The sequence below is a fragment of the Hyaena hyaena genome, unplaced genomic scaffold (genome assembly GCF_003009895.1).
Source record: "Hyaena hyaena isolate Hyena2069 unplaced genomic scaffold, ASM300989v1 scaffold_1833, whole genome shotgun sequence".
In the NCBI taxonomy this organism is placed as follows: domain Eukaryota; kingdom Metazoa; phylum Chordata; class Mammalia; order Carnivora; family Hyaenidae; genus Hyaena; species Hyaena hyaena.
The window spans coordinates 144,206-167,696 of NW_024082456.1; the positions used below are offsets into that span (position 1 = coordinate 144,206).

The following is a 23,491-nucleotide window of genomic DNA, read 5'->3' on the forward strand; positions in this document are numbered from 1 at the left end:
GCAAAGCTCTGTCATGAGGAGTGATTGGAAAAGAAAGGATGGAGGGAGAGTCATTTTCTTCTGTGGAGCATATAGTCAAATTGGAAAGATAAAAAAATTTTCATACAGTGTAATTTTTGAAAAGCAGTTAGACTAGGCACCCATTAATAACAGCTGGGTCCATCTTATAAGAAAGTTGCACTTAACATCTTAGAGAAGAGGAAACGGAATGGGGTTATAGATCTTCTGGAAGGGTAAGTACTTGAGGCGGGGCCTAAGGGAAAAATAGACATCTAGGCAGAGACAGAGACTGGAGGAATCCAGGCTGGAGGATGGGTTGTTTGGTTTCCTCTCCCGTAAACCTCTTACCTGATCCAGCAGCCCACGCACTATTCAGGAGAGCATGAAAAATAGTTTCTTCTTAACAAACATTGCAAACTGAAGTTGGCTCCCAGCCCTTTCAGAGCTGTAGAACTTGTTTCAATCAACTTCTCTCGATAAAAGAGCTGGATTTTAGTAACTGTCCCTCCTTTGTCCTCTCTCCACTGATGTCTAGAGCCATAAGAATCTTTTTCTTAATTTTTGCTGCTCTCATTCTCCTTGCTCGCTTTTTCTCAGGTAAGAGGGAAATCCTAGTACCTGTAAGGGTGGCAATCTGTCTTTTAAGAAGAAAGCTCAGGTTTTAGAAAAATGCATGACTCATCCCAGTGTTCTTGAAAGGTCCCAGGACAAACCAGTTATAGGAAATCTTTTATTTTTACTTTTTTAGAGAAAGAGAGAGACAGAGAGTAGGGGAGAGGGGCAGAGGGAAAGAGAGAGAGAGAGAATCTTTTTTTTTTTAAATATAATATATTGTCAAATTAGCTAACATACAGTGTATATAGTGTGTTCTGGGCTTCAGGGTTAGCTTCCTGTAACTCATCGCTTACATACAACACCCAGTGTTCCTCCCAACAAGTGCCCTCCTCAATGCCCATCACCCATTTCCCCTCTCCCCCACCCCCCATCAACCCCCCCAGTTTTTTCTCTGTATTTAAGAGTCTCTTACAGTTTGCCTCCCTCTCTGTTTGAAACTACTTTTCTCCCTTCCCTTCCCCCATGGTCTTCTGTTAAGTTTCTCAAGTTCCACATATGACTGAAAACATAATGTACTGTCTTTCTCTGACTGACTTATTGCACTTAGCATAATACCTTACAGTTCCATCCACATTGCTGCAAATGGCATAATTTCATTCCTTCTCATTGCCAAGTAGTATTCTATTGTATACAGAAACCATATATTTTTATCCATTCATCAGTTGATGGACATGGGGCTCTTTCCATAATTTGGCTATTGTTGAAAGCACTGCTATAAACATTGAGGTACATGCGTCCCTGTGCATCAGCAATCTTGTATCCCCTGTGTCGGGCTCTGTGCTGACAATGTGGAGCCTGCCTGGGATTCTCTCTCCCTCTCTCTCTGCCCCTTCCCTGCTTGCTCTCTGCACCCCCACCTCAAAACAAAAATATATTTAAAAATAAAAGTAAAATTAAGACACTTGTTATATATATATTTTTAAATTTTTTAATGTTTATTTTTGAGAGAGAGAGAGTGTGAGCAGGGGAGGGGCAGAGAGATAGGGGACACAGAATCCGAAGCAGGCTCTAGGCTCTGAGCTAGCTGTCAGCAGAGCCCGACTCAGGGCTCGAACTCACAAGCTGTGAGATCATGATCTGAGCAGAAGTAGGTCACTCAAGCGACTGAGCCACCCAGGTACCCCAAGACATTTGTTATCTTAATTAGAGTAGAGGCTAACTTGTTTTAACAAAGAAACTTAAAAAGACAGTAAATGAAAAAAGATACTTTATTTTTGTAAAAGTAAAAGTCCAAAAATGGATGAGTTGACTAGTGTGGGTAATTATGTTGAGACTAGAGAGGAAGGTCAACCTTGCATCCTAAACATGTGACTCTTTTATCTAGTTCTAAAGATGCTCTGAATGGAAAGGGCTGAAAAGCAAGTAGAGAGCATGATCAAAGGCATCGCACAGAAGCAGCCACATTATTCCACTCTTACTCTGTCGGTCCAAAACTCGTCCCTGTGGCCATACAGAGACACAGGACCAGGAGCTGACACCTTGTGCTAAGCATCCATGTGTCCCGCTAAAATCCAGGCATTCCATTACTCTTGTCTGAAGGGACAACCAACTGCTCGGGGAAAGTTTAACAATCCGTCTGCTTGTATAAACCGCTTAAACAAAGCCAGGCACACCCTCTGTGCTCTAAGGAAGTTCATTTTTGCTCCTGTTTTGTTGTCATTGTCTTTATCATTTTTCCTGTTCTTATTACCTGCCCTGATACGTGTTCTGTGCTAGTTGATTGCCCAAAAACCCGCTGAATTTCAGTTGTTCTATAACTCACACTATCCCCAGTTCAAAAATTTCCCCTTACTGTGAATAGAAATCCAAGGCCTGCAATTCCTTCCCATTGGTCTGCGTCCTACTTGGGGCGTGGCGTTAATGTCTCTTCAGCGTGGCAGTATCTCAGTCATATGGCAGTTAATATGCAGTCTGTTCCCCTCTCCCAAAGCTGTGCTTTCCAAGAACAAGTTCCTTTTGAGAGCCACTGCCAGTTCTTTTTATCAGTTCTCCTGAGAACACATATCCCTAGAAACCTTTTTCAACCATTCCCTCTCAAAATATTTTTTTTTAATGTTTTTTATTTATTTCTTTTTTTTTTTAATGTTTTATTTATTTCTAGGAGAGAGAGAGAGAGACAGCGTGAGCAGGGGAGGGTCAGAGAGAGAGGGAGTCACAGACTGAAACAGGCTCCAGGCTCTGAGCTGGCAGTCAGCACAGAGCCCGACGCGGGGCCCGAACCCATGAACCACGAGATCGTGACCCAAGCGAAAGTCGGATGCTTAACCGACTAAGCCACCCAGGCGCCCCGATCTCTCAAAATATTTTTTATTCTCCTCAGCTTAGTCTTTGTTCTGAGGGAAAAGCCACTGCCTATGCCACTCTAAATTTACCTGCCAGAGTTAAATCCATTATTCCATTGATTTTTTTTACAGAGCGGTCCAGTAGCATGTTTCTTTAACTTTGCACCTAAAATTGTGAAAGTCCACAACCATACGACAATGCATTTGGTCTATCATCAGTCTGCCTACAGGGTAAACAGCACAATCTTTACCTTTCATTGTATATTGGAACCTATTATTTTTGGAGACATGAAAAAAAATCATTTATTGGAAAGGACTGTTGATTGGAATTAGAAAGTGTACTATCTCCCTCCCACGAAGAAATACTCTGCTTCTAGATCTCCTAGAAATTATAATGGCAGAGGAAATTGAGTATCAGGTAGGGACCTATGTCTTTCGTACAGGGAGTCTGAGCTCCAAAGCAACAGTCGAAGAGGCATCTGCTTTTTCTGATCTCTGGATTTATACTCTGTGTCTGCAGGAGATTTGGTGATGGGGAATTGTGGATTTGGCCTGGGTGATGTCATGTTGCTTTCTGGTCACAGATTACTGCATAGTTTAAGTCTTGCTTTCTTCATGTAGCCAGAGGAGAAATGCACAGAGAGCTGCGTTGTCTGGAAATGGATGGTCGCTGTGAAGCTGAGTGCCTTTCCTTTGAAGTTAAGATTGGGGGCTGTAGAACTGAAATGACACCACTTTGCTGCAGAAAAAGGAAGAACAAGTCAAAATGAAGCAGCAGCTACAAAAAAAGAAAGGCGAAGATACTCTGGCTGTGACTCCATGCAGCAAAGCTCTGGATTTTCTCTCTTGCCCTCTAAAGTTTGCACCCTTTGAGTGAAGCCATCAGTCCAGCTTCTGACACTGCAGGGAAATGCCCTCCCTAGGTCCTGAGCTTCCTGAGGGAAGGCACTGAGTCTTGCTCACCTTTGCCCCTCCACTTGCTGGGCTAGGGCCCATTCATTATTGTGTTGATTGATGAAGTGAGTCAGTGAATAAACAGGTAAAACAGGTAGAATGGAAGGGTGGGACCGTGGTTCAGATGGGTTCTAAAGTGACAGTCCTGGCTTCAGACACATGTGTGACCCTGGGCTTTTGCTCTTCAGGCTCTGGAATCCGTACTATGAGGAGATTCAACCACCTAGTAAATAGACCACCTGCTGGACACCAAGTATGGCTGCTGTAGTGGTACTGCTGACACTTGCCTCTCCATCTCCTTCACCGATAGGAGTTGCTAGAATGTCTTCCACTCTCTGTCCCATCTGGGACATTAAGCGCCCCAAAGAAACTGGCCTGTGTCAAAGTTTAGGTTGGCCAAAGATTGGGTAGCATCTTCATTCCTGCCACTTGCCATGAGAATTTATCAAATCATGGCCTATTCAAGCCCAGGATGCCTAGAGATAATCTCATTCAACACCCTTATTACAGACAAGGAGATAGAGGTCCAAGAAGATCCCACAGGTACTGGCTTAGTTACAGCCATAGTCAGACTTATGGCTTTTTGGTGCTGTGTTCTTAGCATGCACACAAAATGGCGCTCTGGATGAGGACAGAAGCCTGTGGATGGAACACATTTTTACAGAGCATGTGAGCAGCTGAGTGGAGGAAGAAGCTGAAACCAGTGGCCGAAAAATTAGACACTTTCCAAAATCCTTCTTATGACCCTGAGATCCTTGCTTTTTGGGCCATTGGTAATGGTAAACTGAGGTGTGCCTCTGCCCTGATTTGCCCAAATTTGGAGTCCCAGCTTTTGGGCAGAGCATGATATTTTTCATAGGCTGTTTTCATCACAAATTTATAGCACACTCTTCCAGAACAGAAGAAACAAATCCCCTCAGCTCTGCTCTGAAATGTTTTCTGACCTATTCGATGAAGCCTCCTTCCTGTAGAGATGTAAATACGAGAGCAAAATAAAACACAATTTTCTAGAACAAGACAATTTGTAAAAGGCTGTAAAATAAGAAATAAAAGTGTGTGTGTGTGTTTTTTTTAAAAGTGTTCTGGTGCTGTTAACATACCTTTATGGTTAATCGCTGAATTTTTTGTTCTGAAACTACACAGGAGACAAGCAGGCAGATAAAGCTGTCTGTTGTAATAAGAGGAACTCTCTCGGGTCCTGGGCTTTTCCCCAAAATTCTTTACCCAAAGTCTCAGATAAAACTAACTGCCTCTCCGAATCTAAATGTACTTAGATCTTTTCCCCTTTCCTCCTTTCTTCTCCCTTTCCTTGTAAAATGAACTGTAGTGTGTATATGGTCCCCTTCTTTGCTTCTCAACTTATGGAAATGTCCACCTTCATGTCACCAGGATTTCTCTTAATAAGGAGACCAGTGCCCTCTTAGACACGTCCTGGCCACTGTCCTCTTAGGAAAGATTCCAGGGCCACCCCCAGCGATCCACGGCCAGTACTCATTCAGTCTGGGTTCGTTCACAAACATTTCACAATGTGCTGTGTCTCCTTCTTCATTTCTGCCTCCTCTGCCCACGAGGACTCGTGTTCAGCTATTTTCTTTCTCTTCTTCCCTGGCTCTCCTTTGATCCGGCCTTTGCTGGGCTTGCACCCTGGTTTCATCCACCTTGTTATACATTGTCTCTAAATAACCCCCCACCCCCTGCTCCTGTGGCTCAAGATCTCACCTACTGTCATGGCACTGTCTGTTTACCAGCCTCTCCGGGCTCCCAGTCCCTCTTCTGTTCTCCACCCTAGGGTGGTGTGTGGACACCCCTCACACTAATGTCTGGACGTTGCCTCTGCAAACGCCGCGGCCAGCTGGCTTCCTGTCAGTGCTTTTAATACCAGGCATTGCACTCGAATAGTAGCAGATGGTTCGCTCCAGGTGCTGGCTTCTTTTGACTTTCTCAGCAGCCTAACAAGATCTCTGGATGGAGACAGTAGCGCCCAGAGTCTATCCCCTTGGTAGTTAGGAGGATCAGTTGAACCTCGACCTTCTTTGCTGTGTACCCTGGCTCTCCACACCCCTGTTGTGAACCCTGGATGCAGGTTGCCTTCACCCCATTTGTCTGAGCATCAGTCCTGGAGCACACTCGTACACTGCTCCTGACTTACAAGATCTGAGCACCAGCACAGATGCATGTGTCTCGTTCTTATATGTCCAGTCCCAGCTGCAGCCTGCTTACCTCAGGACTTCCAGCTCCTTCCCCTTATAACGCCTTTCCCTTCTGCTCCTCTAGGCTGGTGATTATTAATCTCTGTGCCCCCCCCCCCTTTTTTTTAGTTTATTTATTTATTTTGAGAGAGAGAGAGCAGAAGCAGGGGAAGAGGCAGGGAGAGGGAGAGAGACAAAATCCCAAGCAGAGGCTCTACACTGTCAACTAGGAGCCCAGTGTGGAGCTCAAATCCATAAATCGTGAGATCATGACTGAAAGCAAAATCAGGAGTCAGATGCCCAACCTACTGACCCACCTAGGCGCCCCAACCTCTGTGCCCTTTCAACCATCCACCACCTGTGAAAACAATTTCCTGCATTAAATTTCCTTCTTTAAATATCCAATATGATTTCTGTTGTCCTGAATGGGCCTTGTCTGATAAAAATCCTACACTATATTTCAAATTTTAACACCTTGCTAAAGTTTTTTTTAGGGCATTGGACTTTCCCAACTGTATTTCTGGTAGGCACCCCAAAGTAACTTGTTTTCATTGCAATTTATCACTTTCTTTCCAAAACTGATCTTCATTTACTGTTCTAGATCTTGGTAAATATTGTTACCATTTACCCAGAAACTCCAGTTAAAAACAGCTTTTCCAGGAGTGCTTAGGTTGCCTCACAAATCACCCAATTCACTCATTACATAAACCTACCTAGATTACTCTCTAATATGTGCAAATTGTGTTGTGACATTTCTTCCCCCTCTCTCCTCACTAACACTGTTCTCATTTACCTAGAATTTGGGGATTGGATTTGCATGGGATAAGGAGTAGTTCCACATTTCATGTTGCATATGTATGCATGCATGCAAACGTGTACACACACACGCCAGGTGTGTCCTTCCACCATAAAAGCTAAGTATAAGTGTCAGGCTCAAATTGTTAGAACATAAAAATAATAGAGCTAGAACTGGCCTTGGAGAGAACCTAAGTCAATGTTTCTAGAACCACATTCTAGTCACCTAGAATATTTTTGAAAGCTGGACGTCTGTCTCCAATCTAATTAGTGTTTTCATATTGGGAGCTCTTAATTTTTTCTTTAATGTTTATTTACTTTTGAGAGAAAGAGACAGAGTGCGAGTGGGTGAGGGGCAGAGAGAGGGAGACACAGAATCCAAACAGGCTCTTGGCTCTGAGCTGTCAGCACAGAGTTCTACGTGGGGCTCAAACTCACAAACTGTGAGATCATGACCTGAGCTGAAGTTGGACGCCTAACTGACTGAGCCCCCCAGGTGCCCCCATATTGGAGACTCTTAAGCTAAGAATCTGAATTTTTAGAATCACTTTTTAAAAATTTTTTATTTCTGAGAGAGAGACAGACAGTGTGAGCAGGGGAGGATCAGAGAGAGAGGGAGACAGAGAATCTGAAACAGGCTCTAGGCTCTGAGCTAGCTGTCAGCACAGAGCACAACGCGGGGCTCGAACCCATGAACCGTGAGATCATGACCTGAGCTGAAGCCGGACGCTTAACCGAATGAGCCACCCAGGTGCCCCTAGAATCACTTTTTGAATCATGTCTCCTGTGCAGTGAAGTTTGGCAACTACAGATCATTGACCAGAGGAGCATCCAAGATTCAGAGATGACCGTTGTTCTGTGCCGCACACCTCTAGTTAGAAGCCAAGATGAAGCTTCAGAACTCAAATCCAGAAGCCTTTCCTTCAGGTCCAGTGGTATTTCACTATGCTGCAGGTTTTGTAAAGGAGATATTGAGAGGAACTAAACAAAATCTTTACCTCCTTGCTCAACTAGGGGAACAGAAGCTCAGACTTTAATGGGAAGATTGGTGTATGTCCCGCAAATTAACATACAACACGGCAGTGTCCATGCTTCATGGGAGGCCTGAGGTGGCTCAGGATAGGGTGACTGAGTATGACTTGAGTTAGTGGAGTCTGAGGCAAGTTCACAGGCAAAACACAGTGTCACTGTTCAGACCAATTACTTTGTCAACCTAGCCTAAATCACTGTGACTGAACTGAAGAACTTTCGTTCCATTCTATTGCTATTGTATTGGTAGCTTATGTTCCCATTTGATAATTTTTTTTTCCATTCAGAACTGCCCATTTCCATCATTCTGGGGGACTGAGCATCCAAAATAACAATGACTCTCAGTCCTCCTCTGAAGGCCATTCTGCTCTCAAGGGACACCTGTGTCCCTAGGTATCCTCAAGGAGGTATTGAAATGTTCTCATTATCGAGACTGATCTATCCAGCTGGTCCTAGTGAGCTGCTGACTGAAATGAAGCCATTTTCCACTTGTCTGTATGGACACCTTCACCCAGGAGAACCACTGTTATTTTCTTATGGCCTTCTTTTCTTTTTCTAACCAGGTCTCCCCAGAGAACAAAAGAAATTTATGTAAGACTTGGTATGTTTGAGAATCTAACTGCGTGAGAAAATCCTACACACAGGACAAAAGCCCACTACCTACACACGGAGAAGGGCCCCCACAGGAAAGTGGATATTTGAGAGAACCGTGGTTGCCTCACCTCTGAATGACCTCTTCTGACTGTGTGCACCACATCCTAGGTTGTGTAAATACCGACTTAGAAATGAAGAGCAGTCAGAGGCTTTCCAGGTGTCTAGAACCATCTGTGCCTCATCGCTGAAATTGAACAGGATCTGAGTAACAGAAAATGGGGCATTTTATAATCATTATTCCTAATCCCTTTTTGTCTCCAAATCTCCTCTGCTTATTTTCTCCAAGAATTGGGAATTCTAAGATGATGGCATGACAAAGTCATGATAAAGCTCTTGAACCCCGGCAAAGGGAACTGATAGGGGCCTACTAGTAAGGATAATCGAGTTGAAGAAAACCAGCTCTATACTGCTCAACTCTGTCCCGAGGGCTTTATTCCACCCTTGGCTCTCCTTTTTCCCTTTCAACCGTGGTCTCAAACAGAACCTACACACTGAGACTCCAGCTGACTCCCCAGCTGAGGGTGCTCTTCTACATTCAGGGTAGAAACAGGGACTAGAGACCTTAACCATCCTACCCAGACATACTTTACTGCAGCCTGCACTTTCCATTGGCCAAGGAAATGACTGGAAGCATGGAAGAGAAGAAGCAGTATCTAAAACTCCTGGCCAAGTATATTCAAGGAGGAATAAGCAATATTACTACATGTGGAGTAGGATATTTATTGTTTGTCTTGAGGAAAAAGAACCTCAGGGTTTGCTGAAGTGTAGGAAGTGGACACACAGGTAACAATAGTGCCTAATTACTAAGGGTAGTAGCTCAAAACGAAGGTGGGGGGAAGGGGAGGATAAGGATGAAGAGGGGGCTGGTGCTGGTGATATTTATTATGTACCAGGCATTGAAGACATATGGACAAATGATGTGCAGTGTCTGTTCTCAAGGATCCTACTAGATCTTCAGTGACACAATTCTGACAAATCACTTCTATATTTTCTCCATATATCATTTCACTCAGCAAAGTTATTAGATTTATAAAGGACTAAGGCCAGCTGTGAACACTGCAGGGAAGTGTTTTCATCAGATGAGACAAAGGAGTGTGTAAGAAACAGAGCCCTTAATAGACAGGGGCATCCCCAGTGAGATAACACTATGCAACCATTAAAATGACTCATTTTGGACTTCAGGCTCCAAACCTGTAAAAAAAAGAAATACATTCCTGTTGTTTTCAGACACTAAGTTGATGGTAATTCGTCACAGCCACAATAGGGAGCCACAATAGGGAACCTGTGGGAACAGGAGACTCAAAAGAGCACTCCTGTGGGAATCCCAGGGTGATAATGAAGGGACGCCTCAGCGTGACAGTGAGCAACACGCACAGCTGGCAACAGTGTTGGTTGGGACACCTCAGACATCTCCAGGAGACCATTCACAAGATGATGAGGTGGATAGACATACCTGATCAGAATGAACTCTAAAAGAGGAGGTTCAGGCAATGGGCAGAGTTTAGGATTGAATTAGAAAGGAGTATATATAAAATCAGATACATGAAAAACAAGGAAATGATGAGCCCTGGGGAGAACATAAAGTTGGGTAGGAAAGGAATTCTGTTAACACCTTCTGAACAGCGTAACGATCATCATAAAGTAAGCACCAACTACTGATGTACCAGAACACCGAGGGCGTAAGGACATGGGCGGGGCTGTCCTGTGTACCCTGAGAGTCAGGCTGACCGACCCTGTGTGCGGGTCTCAGGTGTCCTCTCCACCTACCTCTATCTTCTCTTTTCATCTACTCCAGAATCCTGCTCCATCCTCACACAGGGCTAGGCCTGGTGTTCCCTGTGAACCTTATCCTAGAAACCCTCTCCACATAGCAAGCTGGGGCAATTTCCAGGCATCCTTGGTCCACCAGAACAGCCACAAAGTTTTCTAAGAATATTTGGGAGCCCAGGGATCACTCTTGCCTTCCTGGAAATGATGAAGAGTTACCGACTGCTGAAGTATTCTCAGAATTTTCTACTCCAGCTCAGACCATGAGAAATGACAGTGGTTTTTAAAACTTAAGACACAACCAGGATTCCCATGAACTGACTGAGTCTCTAATAAAATTTACGAGCCCCACGCCCCATCCTCTGAAGGCCCAGATAAGTCTTGTGATGAGCTAGAAGACATAGGATTTTGTTCTTGGATGGCCAGAGTCGTCAAAATGTTTTCCAAGTCTACTTGGGGGCCAAGGAGCAGCTCTTGCCTTCCTGGAGAGGTTGGAGAAAAAGTTGGCACCTGCTTGAGTATCCTTAGAATTTTCTACCTCAACTTGGAGTCAGGGAACCACCATTGGGCAATCTCAGCCAGCCTTAGTCCCTGAAAATGTTTGAAGCTTCTTCCAGCCTTGTGATGAAGTTTTGAGGTGATGGGGGTTCATGGTCCCGGAGCCGACGGCCAAGAAAGAATTCTTGAAGACATGTTTGGTGCAAAAAGATACTTTTACTAAAGCACGGAGACGGGACCCATGGGCAGGAAGAGCTGCATGGGATCTTCAGATTGGGTTGGGGTTCAAGGATAAAGTCTCTAAGGTATTTTGGAAGCAAGGTTTCCAGGACCTTGAGGGGCTAGCTGTTGCTAGGAAAACACCACTTATTACCTATTACCATTTAATAAAACGCCAGTCATGAGACCCTTCAGACGCAAATCAGGGGGCCATAAGTTTGGAGCATGATTGCCAGCATTTATCTTGGGGCAGTTGAGATAAAGGAAGAACACTTACAGGGTCCTTGAGGTTGGGATAATGTTAAGCTAAAAATCTCTTTTTCCCCCAGCAAAGTGTCACGATGAGACAGCTGAGCTCCTAGAGGGAGGTCACTCTGCCCCTTTCAAGGATTTGTCAATGGGCTGTAGGCAGTAAGGGAGTTTAATTTTTCATTTGTCTTAGTTTCCCACATCACCGTAGCAAGCACTTAAACCCCTTTGTTTTGTTCTTGGGTAGCCGGGGGTGTCCCAGGAATATTACACAGATCCCACCTGGGGGGAGGGGCAGAGGGGTGCTAGCTTGTGCTTTGCCCCTCAGCCTGCCTCATGCTCCCTCATCATTTGCTCCAGAAAAGGCTGATGCAGCACTGGAAGGCACAGGATGGTGACTGTCCCCCTACTCCAGAAACTTCAGCGTTTTCTAGGTCCTCCCAAAAGCTGGCCTTTGTCACCCCCTGCTGGTCTGGTTGACAGAGGTCCACATTCCAACAGACCAGAGCCTTGACATGCAAATACAGATACCTGGACCTGCAGGGGTCTAAAGGAAGAGGTGATAGTGATGAGGTTTTGGGGTGATGGGAGAGTGTGGGGTTCAGAGCTGATGACCAGGAAAGAATTCTCGACATCTTAGGTGCAAAAAGGTGATTTTATTAAAGCAGGGAGACAGAACCCATGGGCAGAAAGAGCTGCACTGGGATCCTGAAGAGTGGCTCATTACATACCATGAAGTTGGGGAGGTCAAGTCAAAAGGGGGACTTCAGTGGGACTTAGATATGCTAAAGAGGACTCCTAAGATACCTGAGGTCTTCTATTGTCATGCTAAGGCTGTTTTCCCTCTAGTAAGGCATTAACAGCAGGACAGTAAGGGGTTCCAGGAGAAATGTTCAACTCTGTATTTGCCTCAAGTATTGGTTAGATTTGTAAGGTTTTGTAACTTAGGCACTCTTGGGCAGGTATTAACTTGTGGGCTTGCAAATCAGTTCATATCTTAACAGTTTGAGGCTATGAAAAAGTCCAGTGGTGTCCTGGTAAATACCAAGTCTTACTGATCATGGGTCAAGAAGAAACATTTTGATTAGTGTTAGACTTATCAAGAAGCATGATATCTATATATTATTTTTGAAATATAAGTACATAGGAAGTGCCAATCAGTACCCTGTAAAGGGGAAACACACTAGGGTAACGCAGATGTGCTTGACATGGGGAAAACCCCACATATCTAGCAAGCTATCTGATTTTGTAGTTTGAAATAATGCTGTGTCCATTGTAGAAAGGAATTGTTAGTATAAATCTAGGGAAGGAGAATGAAAAAAAAATACAACCATCATAAGAGAAGTGTGAGGCTCACAGGAATGAGAAGGCATGTTAGTTTGCTCACTGATTTTTTGTAAAGGGGGTACAGGTTTTATTTGAAATATAGGAGCCCATGAAGAGTGCCCTCTATCTTGACTGTAATGGGAGTACTTAATATGACCAGGTAGGGGCTCTTCCATTTTGGAGTTAGTTCTAGCTGTATTAGAATTTCATTTTAAATAAATGATGTCTTTTGGGTTTATGTGGGGTAGGTTTCTAGGAACGTCAGTTCAGGCTTAGGGAGGATATGGTGTGCATATTTATGAATTATGAAGATTTATGAGAGATTTATGAATTAACCCAACCTCAAGTGAATGATTTAATAAAGCACTATAGTCATTATCTATTGATAGGTCTACAGTGAGAAAAGTCTTTTTGTATACAATTGTTGGAGGAATCCATCCCATTTTCCGGCTGTTTAAATAATATACCCATGGGGTTCTGTTACTATCCCTAAAGAATAACAAGCAAGAAGATTGTTTACACCTGTGCTATTGTGACAATCTTTCTAAAGCTTACCCCAAGTTGTCTAGTTTGGGCAAACAACATTTAAAGACAATTGGAACTAGAATTTAACATCCATAAAGATGCAATTACTGAGGAAGTTTTTTTTTTCTCCCTGAAAACTCTCATTTCCAGAGATAGCTAAATCAAGGCAAATTCGCTTGTAAAACAAGTCCAGTTTAATAAACTTGGCCTGATTGTTTACAAAAGTTCAACAAGAGCAGCGATTGGTCATACAGACCTTTTAAAATTTGCTTTGTTGGAACTTTTTTATAAGGAATCTCTAGATTGAACTATTAGTAGACTCTCCAGGACAGAAGCCAAGCCAAGGAGTTGCCATTAGGCATGACTGCAATGCCTGTTGACTTGGGTGAATTCTTCTCTTTGAGGTTCCCAAGATATCCTGAGGTTCCTGGACCTCCCAGGAAGTGACATTCTTTACTGACCTGGTAAGGCTGCTGGGAACTCTAAGCAAACCATCAGGCCAACATTTCCAAGGGGCTATATGGCTCCATGTTTCATAAGGTCAATATTAGTCCTTTAGAGCTGTATGGTCATATTGAAGAGCCTAAAATTAAGGCCTCCATTAAGAGCAACCTCGGGCTGCACGTAGCCCCAGTCCTAGTTCCAGGAAAAGCCTCAGACTGTTCAAGGCTAAAGCCATCCTCAGACTGCCTCTCCCACGTCCCCGGAGCCATATGCCCAGCCCAGCCTGGGCAAGGTCTCCGGGGCCACCCCGCCCAACCCGCTGCCTCCGCGTGGCGCACTCACCCATCGCCAACCACCACGCACTAGATGGCCTGCCTTAAACACCGCTGACACCAGATACGGGATTTAACCTTGGCTCCAGCAGCTTGTTAAGCTTCTTGTCGTGGCGGACGGCTAGCTCCGGGATCTCCACAGTAAAGTAACGGCCCTTGATAAAGAAGAACGCCTACCAAGGGGCTGAGGAACCACCGCCTGCCAAGCACTCCCAACCAAACATGAGACTGCCCAGATCGTGGCCAAAAAAAAATTCCTAAAAGACATCTTCATAAGGTATGGCTTTCCTCAGATGATAGGGTCAGACTATGGACCTGCATTTGTGTCCAAAGTAAGCCAGAATTTAGCCACGGCCCTGGGGATTAATTAAAAATTACATTGTGCATACAGACCCCAGAGGTCAGGACAGATTAAAAAAAAAAAAACTCTAAAAGAAACCTTAATTAAATTGACCTTGGAGCCTGGCAGAGACTGGGTTGCTCTCCTCCCCTTTGCACTCTATAGAGTGCGCAACTCCCCCTACCAGATGAGATTAACTCCTTTTGAAAATATGTCTGGCCTGAATTGCATGCTCTCTATCCAAATAGAATACATAATTACTAAACATAGGTTTGATTTTTCAGCTTCCTATTGCAGAAAAAGTAAGACTATTTAGACCTTTTTAAAAATTTTTTTAAAATGATTTTTTAAAAATTTTTTTAAAATGATTTAAAAATTCTAATGTAAACACCTCTCAATTGGTTACTAAGTCTTCTTCAATTGGAGACTAAGGTTTCCTAAATTAGAATTCTGCTAAGTGTACTTAAAACTGATAGAAAATAAGGAAAGTAATCTTGTATGTAGGAAACTGAGAGATACATAAAAAAGATATAAAAAATAGAAATACATTTTTGTTGAGAATAAAAGAAAGTAATTTTGTTCTAAATAAGACTGGTTGCTTAGAGAAAAATGGTTTTGAGACAAAGTTTAAAGACAAAAAAATGTAGAAGTTCCGTGAAGGGAAATCTTTGAAAAATATTCTATGTGTGCTCAGGATAAACTAAGGTTGAGATAAATGGAATTTAAAAAGTACACTGGTATAAAGTTAAAACTCTGCTTTTCTATCTGGTCAAAACACAAAGTTTTCTTAGATTGTAAATCTACTCTTGATAAGACAATGTAAACAAAGGTTTTCTCCTTTTGCTGCCAAGAAAACCAAAGCTTTAGGTTTCATCTTTATCAGGTCTTTGATTGCATAATTAAAACTTCTCAATGTTAAAGGAGCTAGGTTTTTCTACATTCTCCTTTAAGATCTTTTATTGCCACTTTGGTTAAAAAAAGATTTTAAGATTTTTAATGATCTGTAATCCTATTTAGAATACACTTTATAACTTCCTAAGGTTTTAACAAACTTCCCAGGATTTAAATAATAATAATAAAAAGGGTCTTTTGGCCAATTAGGCCCTTTTATTTGAGATGCTAAGTTACTTGGAAAAACACTATGTACAACAGTAAACCTTAGGTTGTATTGCATGGGTAAATGCTATAACTGCCCAAATATATATATAAATCCTAAAGTTTTAATGTTTTGGTATAGAGTTATTATATGTCACAAAAATAACTGAATTTCTTTGTCAACTGCATCATACTGAACTCTCATCAAATCTTTAACAATATCCGAGATTTTGTCATTTAAATAGATTGCTTGCCTTCATGCAAGAACGTCGGAGGGCAATACAACCCATAATACTTAGGTCGCAGTATCGCCACCCTAATGATTGGGACCCGACGGAAGACCCATGATTGGGCCTTCAAATACATGAGAGAAGGGGCGAATGAAGAGCCTAAAATTAAGGCCTCCATTAAGAGCAACCTCCGGCTGCACGTAGCCCCAGTCCCGGTCCCAGGAAAAGCCTCACACTGTTCAAGGCTAAAGCCATCCTCGGACGGCCCTCGGATCAGCTAATCAAAAAACATTCCTATGGTCTGAGTCAAGGCTGGGACCTGCAGATACAAACTAGCCAATTTCTCACCGCTTGTCTGAACCCCACGTGGGCCCTTTGAACTCACCTCATAATTGGTCATTTTCAAAGGATTCTCGAAAGTCATGATTGGGTCCCACCAAAAGTAACGAACACCTCACAGATACTGAATGGTCAGAGCTGTTACCAGGGGTGCTGCTGTACAATTGTAATTGGTGCTAATGTGATGATGCTACATGTATTGTAACACCCACATACCTTACTCCTTAAAATCCCTATTCCCTATTGTTCTTCGCTTCATCTCGCTGCCATGACACCGGTAGGCTGGTGAGCCCCTGCTCGAGCTTGTAATAAAGACCCTTTTGTATTTGCATTGGTGCCGGCTCCTAGGAGGTCTCTGGGACTCGCGATTCAGGCACAACAATATCTGAGTCTATGCATGTAGCTTTCAAACATGACATTCCAGTCAAGGCTTGGTAAAATAGTCAGTGTTTCTAAAGGTGTCCTGTTACAAGATACCTATTGAACTTATGCAAATAAGTATGATTGCCATGCAAGAATTTCAGAGGGTTCAGGTAGACAGAAAAGTTAAATGCTTTAGTTTGTTGACAAATGAGTACGTTATCCTATTTTGGTATATCATGGATATCTTAAGAGAAAGTTTCCTTAATCTGGAAGAGCAAACATTAGAGAGCCAGCAATACTTCAAAACAAGAGCTGCAAAGCTATGACCATCTTCTTCAGTTCATTTAGTCCCATGTTACTAATTCTTATTCAGTTTGAATGCAACTTTTTGGTTCTGGAAATTCTTACTCATTTTAGTTTTAGGATTTTAAAGACGTCAAATACCTGTATTTATCCTAAAGTCCTTTGTATAAATCTTGAAGAAAATTTTGTAAGGACATCAAAATAATCATAAATGACAACATATCAGAAATGGAGATGGTTAACAATCTGATGAGAGTTCATTACGATGCAATTGATAAGGAAATTCAGTTATTTCTGTGACACATAACACTTCAATAATCAGAATATCAACTGAGGGCCATATTACCAAAATATATTAAAACTTTAGGAATTGTATTTAAATTTGAGCAGTTACAGCATTTGCCTAAACAATATAGCCTCAGGTATACCATTATTTGTTTGACAGTGTTTCCAGAATAACTTACCATACCCCTCCCCCCCCAAAAAAAAGCCTAATTGGTCAAAGACTTCACTTACAATTTAAATCCTGGGAAATTTGTTAAAACCTTAGAAAGTTATAAAATATATCCTAAAAAGGATTACATATCATTAAAAATCTTTAAACTTTAAATTATTTATTTAACTAAGGTGGAATAAAAAATCTCAAAGGAAATATATACGGTTATACAGTTGTTAGCAAAGCTTAGCTCCTTTAACATTGAGAAATTTTAACTAAGTAATCAAAGACCTGATCAAGAAGAAACATAAAGCTTTAATTTTCCTGGGAGACAAAAGAGAAACAACCTTTGTTTACATTATTCTTATCAAGAGCAGATCAACAGTTCAAGAAAACTTTGCATTTTGAACAGAGAGAAAAGCAGATCTTATACTAGTGTATTTTTAAAGCCCATTCATTGCAACCTTAGTCCATCCTGACCACACATAAAATTCCTTTCCAAAGATTTCCCTTCATGAACCTCCTACAACTTTCCTTTGCCTTCACATTTTGTCCCAAGCTATTTTTCTTCAAACAACCAGGTTATTTAGGACAAAATTACTTTCCTTTACCTTCAACAAAAATGTACTTCCATTCCGTATATCCTTCTCACACATCTCCTACTATGTTTTTTTATTTTTTTGATGTTTTGTTTTGGTTTTGTTTTTTTGAGACAGAGACAGAGCACAAGCTGGGGAGGGACAGAGAGAGAGGGAGACACAGAATCTGAAACAGGCTCCGGGCTCTGAGCTGTCAGCACAGACAATCAACTGAGCCACACAGGTGCCACTATATCTTCTAAGTGGATGGAGCCTTATTGGCCCATATTGATTAAATTAAGTTCCCTTAACAATCCCATTCCCATGAGACTGCAGAGAAGCTGGTGGACAGGAACATTTTCCCACCCATAATCACTGAGCCACCAAGCAACTCTATCTTGTCCCGCAGAGTTTGCTACTGTCCCCCATCTACAATCTCCTCCACACAGGAGGAAGCACAGATTTCCAGTTGGTTCCATTCCAATCCTGGTCCTCAGTTGTACATGTCAGAAAAACAGTCTCATGTGGACACCTCGGTAGCGATGTGGTATTTAAGGTCAGGATATGGATGGGTGCTAAGTCATAATTCTATTTCTTAGGAGAGACACTGACTAAATACATTTGCAGAATGGGCATTAGTGCATGATCCTTAAATGACTCCTATGTGAGGGGAACCACATAGGAGTAATCTGGTCGTTTGCCAATGGCATTGAAAGGTAAATACTGTTTTTTTTTTTCAGTCTGCATTAAACATACACATGTCACGCTTAGTAGAAACAAATGTCAATATTTAAATTTTGTACAGGATATCATATTTAATTCTGGATTTTCAAATATCATAGCCGACAGAGGTAAAAGATATCTTTTTTCTTTTCCTTAGTATATATTTTTAAATTTAAATTTAAGTTAGTTACAAAACATTTAATGTAGTCTTATTTCAGGAGGAGAACTTAGTGCTTCATCACTTACATGTAATACCTTGTGCTAATCCCCACAAGTGCCCTCCATAATGCCCATCACCCATTTTGTCTGTCCCCCCTCCCTACTCCCCTCTAGCAACCCTCAGTTTGTTCTCTATAGTTGAGTCTTCTGGGACACCTGGGTGACTCAGTCCATTACGGGTCCAATTTTGGATTGGGTCATGATCTTGGGGTTTGAGAGTTGGAGCCGTGCATCGGGCTCTATGCTGACAGGTTAGTGCCTGGAACCTGCTTCAGATTGTGTGTGTGTGTGTGCGTGTGCATGTGTGTGTGTGTGTGTGTGTCTGCCCCTCCCCTGCTCATGTTCTGACTCTCTCTCTCTCTCAAGAAAAAAAAAAGATTTAAAAAAAATTTTTGAGTCTCCAATGAATTGCCTCCCTCTCTGATTTTACTTTATTTTTCCTTTTCTTGTCTTATGTTCATCTGTTTTGTTAAATATTCCACATATGAGTGATGACGTTGCACTTTTTAGTTGGAAGAGTTCAACTGGGCTAACTAAATGTTAGATCTTGAATGACTTTGACAGATGAAATCCATTTTCATTGTTGATTTGATTCTAAATTTGGCAGAATCTTGGGTAAAATGTAAACAGTGTATGCACACCTGAGCAATGAAGGGTAAAGTCACAGAAAATTAACCATGCTAGGTCATCCTGTAGAAATTTTGGGATCCAAACTTCTCTTCCTAGATTGACATCGGTATCACACACAGGCACAGACACTATTTGAGCTGGATCCCATGAAGGCCTCCTTAAGCATCCATTCAGCTCCCTGGACGACTATGGCCAGCTCCTCCTGGCTGACCTCTGACACGGGTTCCACCCACACCTGAGGAAGTCCACACACCTGGCTTTGCAATCCATAGGGGAGGTCACAAGAGGGAGTCTTGCACGCTGCTCTCTGACCAGCAGGGGGCGGCACTGGCCAGCACAGGCATTACATAGACTTCCTGGAGGACCTGATGTTGTGCAGTTGCTCAGGCAGGCAGCCAGGTCTGAGTCTCCATGCCTTGCAATGCAGCCTGAGTATTTCTGGAGCATAAATGCGACTGTGAACATTTACAGGAGGTCTGGTGGGTCTAGGCTTCCTTCCTTGTGACTCTTAATTTTGGCCATGCTGGGCCCTGGACCCTGAGCTAAAACAGAGAACACTGAGATGCTCAGGCCACTGGTAATAATATGTTTTCCAGTGATTCCAGGAACTTTTCTTTTAAAATATAAATCCACTTCAGTCAAGATATTAAATTTAAAAAATGCTGACCATTAACAAACGAGATTGCATATGGTAAAACCAGTAGATGCCCTCATTTAGGGTAGTGTTGCAACAATTCTAGCAATAGGAACAGTGTTATTTGGGCCAACAAACCCGGCCGACCTAAACTGAATTTCTCAAGGAAATTTTAATTCACGTAATTCACCCCTCAATTTATAAGGATATTAATGAGGCTACAAAAAAGGCAGTATGACCATGTTTTTTACCTGTTCATGTGAGAGCACAGCCATGCCTAAAAATATGCCTGAAAATAGTAAATATTTCATCTTTCATTAGCTTAAAATAAAATAATATATTTCCTACACAGTTCATCCTGGACATGGCTCCAATCCATAGCTGAAACAAAATATTCACAAGAAGAAAGCAAATATGGGTAACAGAGTAAGCTATCTTTATTTTCACAATAAGTATAATCTGTTAAAGAGTCCAGATTACAAAGATATTGACAAATGTGAACTTAAAACATACTTAGAATATATTTAGAAAACTAAACAATTATGGATGTCATCCACATTCATCCAAAGGCATTTGAATTCACACATCACTCACAAAGTATGGCAAATAACTGATACAATTTAAATACCAGAAAGACACTCCAAAGATAGATAATAGAGACATGATGAAGACAGGAGAGATAGATGACAGACACATAGATAGATGACGGATAGAGATGACAGAGAAACAGATAGTAAAATGGTCCTTTTGAGCCAATTCCCCATCCTGACTACCCACTTGGAAGATCTGGGGCAGTTCTGAGCTTTGGAGACCAGGACAAGGTGGGGTGTTATTCAAGTACGAAGGCAGCTGACTCAGGACCCAGGAAGAATCGACATGTCAGTACCTAAGCACTCAGACAGGCAAAGGGTCAGTCCTGGGCAATGGGTCAGCTTTGTGCTCCAGAAAGGCCTGGAATGGACTGGCTGAGGTCACTACAAGGAGGAGGGCAATCTGTGACCTCATTCTAATAATGCCAAAGATACTAATGTCTAAAACTTTCCATGGAAAACCCAACAATTTTATAGGAAAAGATGAAAAAAAGATGAGCAAAAAAATCAATGCATATTATGTCCTCTTAAAAAAGTTGTATTGTATTAAATATGGGGAAAAAAACCCCACAACTTCATTTTAACATTTAATAACAACAATTAGAAAAACAAGATAATATAGTCTCTGTTACAATTTCCACAAAAAGACCACCCCAGAGTCTACCAAATTTCTTCTCAGGGGAAAACGCTGCTGCAAATTTGTGGAGCAAACACTGGGATCCTTTATTTAGATCCCCAAATTCATGGGGCGCCTGGGTGGCTTAGTCGGTTAAGCGTCTGACTTTCACTTAGGTCATGATCTCGAGGTTTGTGGGTTCGAGCCCCGCGTCAGTCTCTGTGCTGACTGCCAGCTCAGAGCCTGGAGCCTGTTTCAGTCTGTGACTCCCTCTCTCTCTGACCCTCCCCTGCTCACGCTGTCTCTCTCTCTCTCCTAGAAATAAAAAAAAAAAAAAAATTAGATCCCCAAATTCAGACTTTGTAAACCAAATACATCTAATTTCATAGGTTATATTTACATAAAAAAATCTTAAAAATGTATTTAAACAAAATAGGCTTTACATAAACATCGATAAGTATCATGTGAAATATATATTACTGAAAGAAAAAGTGTATTTGGTGTTGGGGGAAGGGATGTATGTATACACATGACACAAACATGACATCAAAATATGACCAGGGCTCCAACTTTGTATATTGAGCCAAACAGAGGAATTGCTGATTCACCATAAACACCCCAACCTTAAATGTGTCCTAAATTAAAGAGTTGCCTCGGATCACTGAGTCAGAAGACAAGTCTATGAGGCCATGAAGTGTCTCAGAGCCAATCATAGTCATACAAGGACGACGAAAGCTGCAGGTCATCGTAGAGGACGCTCCGAGGCACAGGCACACAGGGACCCTGAGGCACGTGTGTGACAGGAGGGCCCTGAGCAGGGTGGGCTGGCCTCTCGGGGGGAGGTGGCGGTGAGGGAGCTGCTAGGAAGCTGGAGCTCCAGCCGCCTTTGTACAGTCGGCGGAAGACCATGCGCACGGGCTGGCCGGGAGCCTGGGGACAGGGTGGACACGGGGGCACGGTGCACGGCCGGACGACGTCCAGCTGAGGTCGGGGCCGTGGAGGCTGGAGGCCCAGGCCATGCACCGAGGCAGGTGTCTTCCGGGTCGCGCACGCTGCCCCTGGGGGGCCACATGCACTCCCCCTTGCGGGAAGACACAGGCTCTGGGCAAGCCCCACGTGGGTGCTCCCTGCGCTCCTGGGGGGTTGTTGGAAGGGGCTCCAGCGCGCTTTCTTTCGGGGGCTCTGGCACGTCTCGTCGGGGATCGGGGCCCATCTCTTGGCTGGTGCCTGCATGTGGGGCTGGGCGACGGGAGCCCGTCGGGTTGCGGGAGGAGGAGACTCGACCTCAGGACGCATGGCTGGTGCCTGGGCGTGGCCAAGGCCATGCGCCTTGGAGACGGCCTGCGGACCCTCACGGGAGGCCCATCGGGGCCTGTGTTCAGTCGGCTGGACGACGAGGCCGGGATCCCGGGCAGAGCGTTGGCGTGCCGGGGAAGGCGGCTCAGGGGCCCCCACACCCGGGGCATCACGGCGTCCAGCGGTTGGCCAGGTGCTCACTGCTCGTCTCCAGACAAGAGAAGGCAATGTGAGCCAAGGCCTCGGAGGCCAGGGACCCATTCATGGGGCACCTGGTGCTAGACACCTTGTGCCCAAAGGCACTGCAGTCCTTACACTTGAGCTGTGGATGAAGAAGGAAGGACTCAGTGAATCAGCACTAATCACAATGCAATTGCAAAGGACACGAGAAGGACCCACCCCGGGAGTGCAGGACTGCTTTGGGCCCAGGCCCATCGTGGACGGCTCGCGAGGAGCCAGGAGACAGGAGCGCATAGGATTCTCCCCAAGGCTCTCAGAGGGACGGGTCACGAGCTGCGGTTGCAGGTCTCAGGCTGAGTCGAATGAGCCACACGGAAAGATGGGGCCAAAGAGCGGCCTGGACGGGACCCTCCAGCCGACTGAGGTGATCCCGATGGGCGGGCTGCTGAGAGGCCAAGGCAGGCCATCCTGGGCTCGGAGAGGACGACTGCCTCGTGGACACAGAGCCCGTCAGGTGCGGTCCTCATCTCCAGGGTCGTGGCTTCCCCCCACCGCCGACCCTCCCCCTCCACCCCGCCCACTGGCTCACCACTCCTGCAGGGCTCCACTTACCCGAGGATCCTCGTCCTCTGGCCTGGGCACCCTGGGCGCCACGGGGACTCTCCGTTGAGTCTTCCCTTTGAGGGCTTTCAAGGGTCCGGAAGGTCCGTGCTGCCTGACACCACGCGCCATCTGCCCCAGCTCTTTGGAGGGGCAAGTCAGCCTTCCTCGCACGTGGATTTCTGGATTTCCTGCGCCAATGGAAAAAGGAGAGTCATTCCCCGAGACACGACGGCTCCGTCACGTCACGTCCCTTCTGCTGGCAGCAGGCGTGCGGGGGCGTCATGCCCACCGGGTCAAACACAGTCCTCACCTCCCTGAGTGGCCTCTCCTTCCTGCATGGTCTACACACTCTCCCGTGGACCCACCCGCACGAGGGCACCCGCAGGGCCAGGCTGGGGGCGTGGTCTTGTGTGACTCGAAGGGGACACTTTCAGGAAG

The 23,491-nt window shown here is 44.0% G+C and overlaps 2 protein-coding genes across 2 annotated transcripts in view; one reads left to right on the plus strand and one right to left on the minus strand.

Annotated features, from left to right (window-relative positions):
* Positions 1-527: 527 nt before the first annotated feature.
* LOC120226765 (beta-defensin 107A-like) lies at positions 528-3,667 on the plus strand. Its single transcript, XM_039224930.1, has 2 exons — positions 528-597; positions 3,519-3,667. The coding sequence occupies exons 1-2, from the start codon at positions 528-530 to the stop codon at positions 3,665-3,667; spliced, it is 219 nt and encodes a 72-aa protein (XP_039080861.1).
* Positions 3,668-21,673: 18,006 nt separating this feature from the next.
* FAM90A26 (family with sequence similarity 90 member A26) overlaps positions 21,674-23,491 on the minus strand; it is a 4,937-nt gene continuing 3,119 nt past the window's right edge. Inside the window, exons 3-6 of the mRNA XM_039224931.1 lie at positions 23,300-23,445; positions 23,063-23,241; positions 22,444-22,592; positions 21,674-22,346 (exon numbers count right to left, since the gene is read on the minus strand). Of these exons, the coding sequence (XP_039080862.1) occupies positions 21,674-22,346; positions 22,444-22,592; positions 23,063-23,241; positions 23,300-23,445 (1,147 nt within the window). The remainder of the gene's footprint in view (positions 22,347-22,443; positions 22,593-23,062; positions 23,242-23,299; positions 23,446-23,491) is intronic.

Bases quoted from the DNA above. Each gene is read 5' to 3' on its own strand.
- LOC120226765 (XM_039224930.1), top strand. From the start codon at position 528: ATGTCTAGAGCCATAAGAATCTTTTTCTTAATTTTTGCTGCTCTCATT. The intron at 598-3,518 runs GTAAGAGGGAAA...TTCTTCATGTAG, and splicing joins CCTTGCTCGCTTTTTCTCAG to CCAGAGGAGAAATGCACAGA.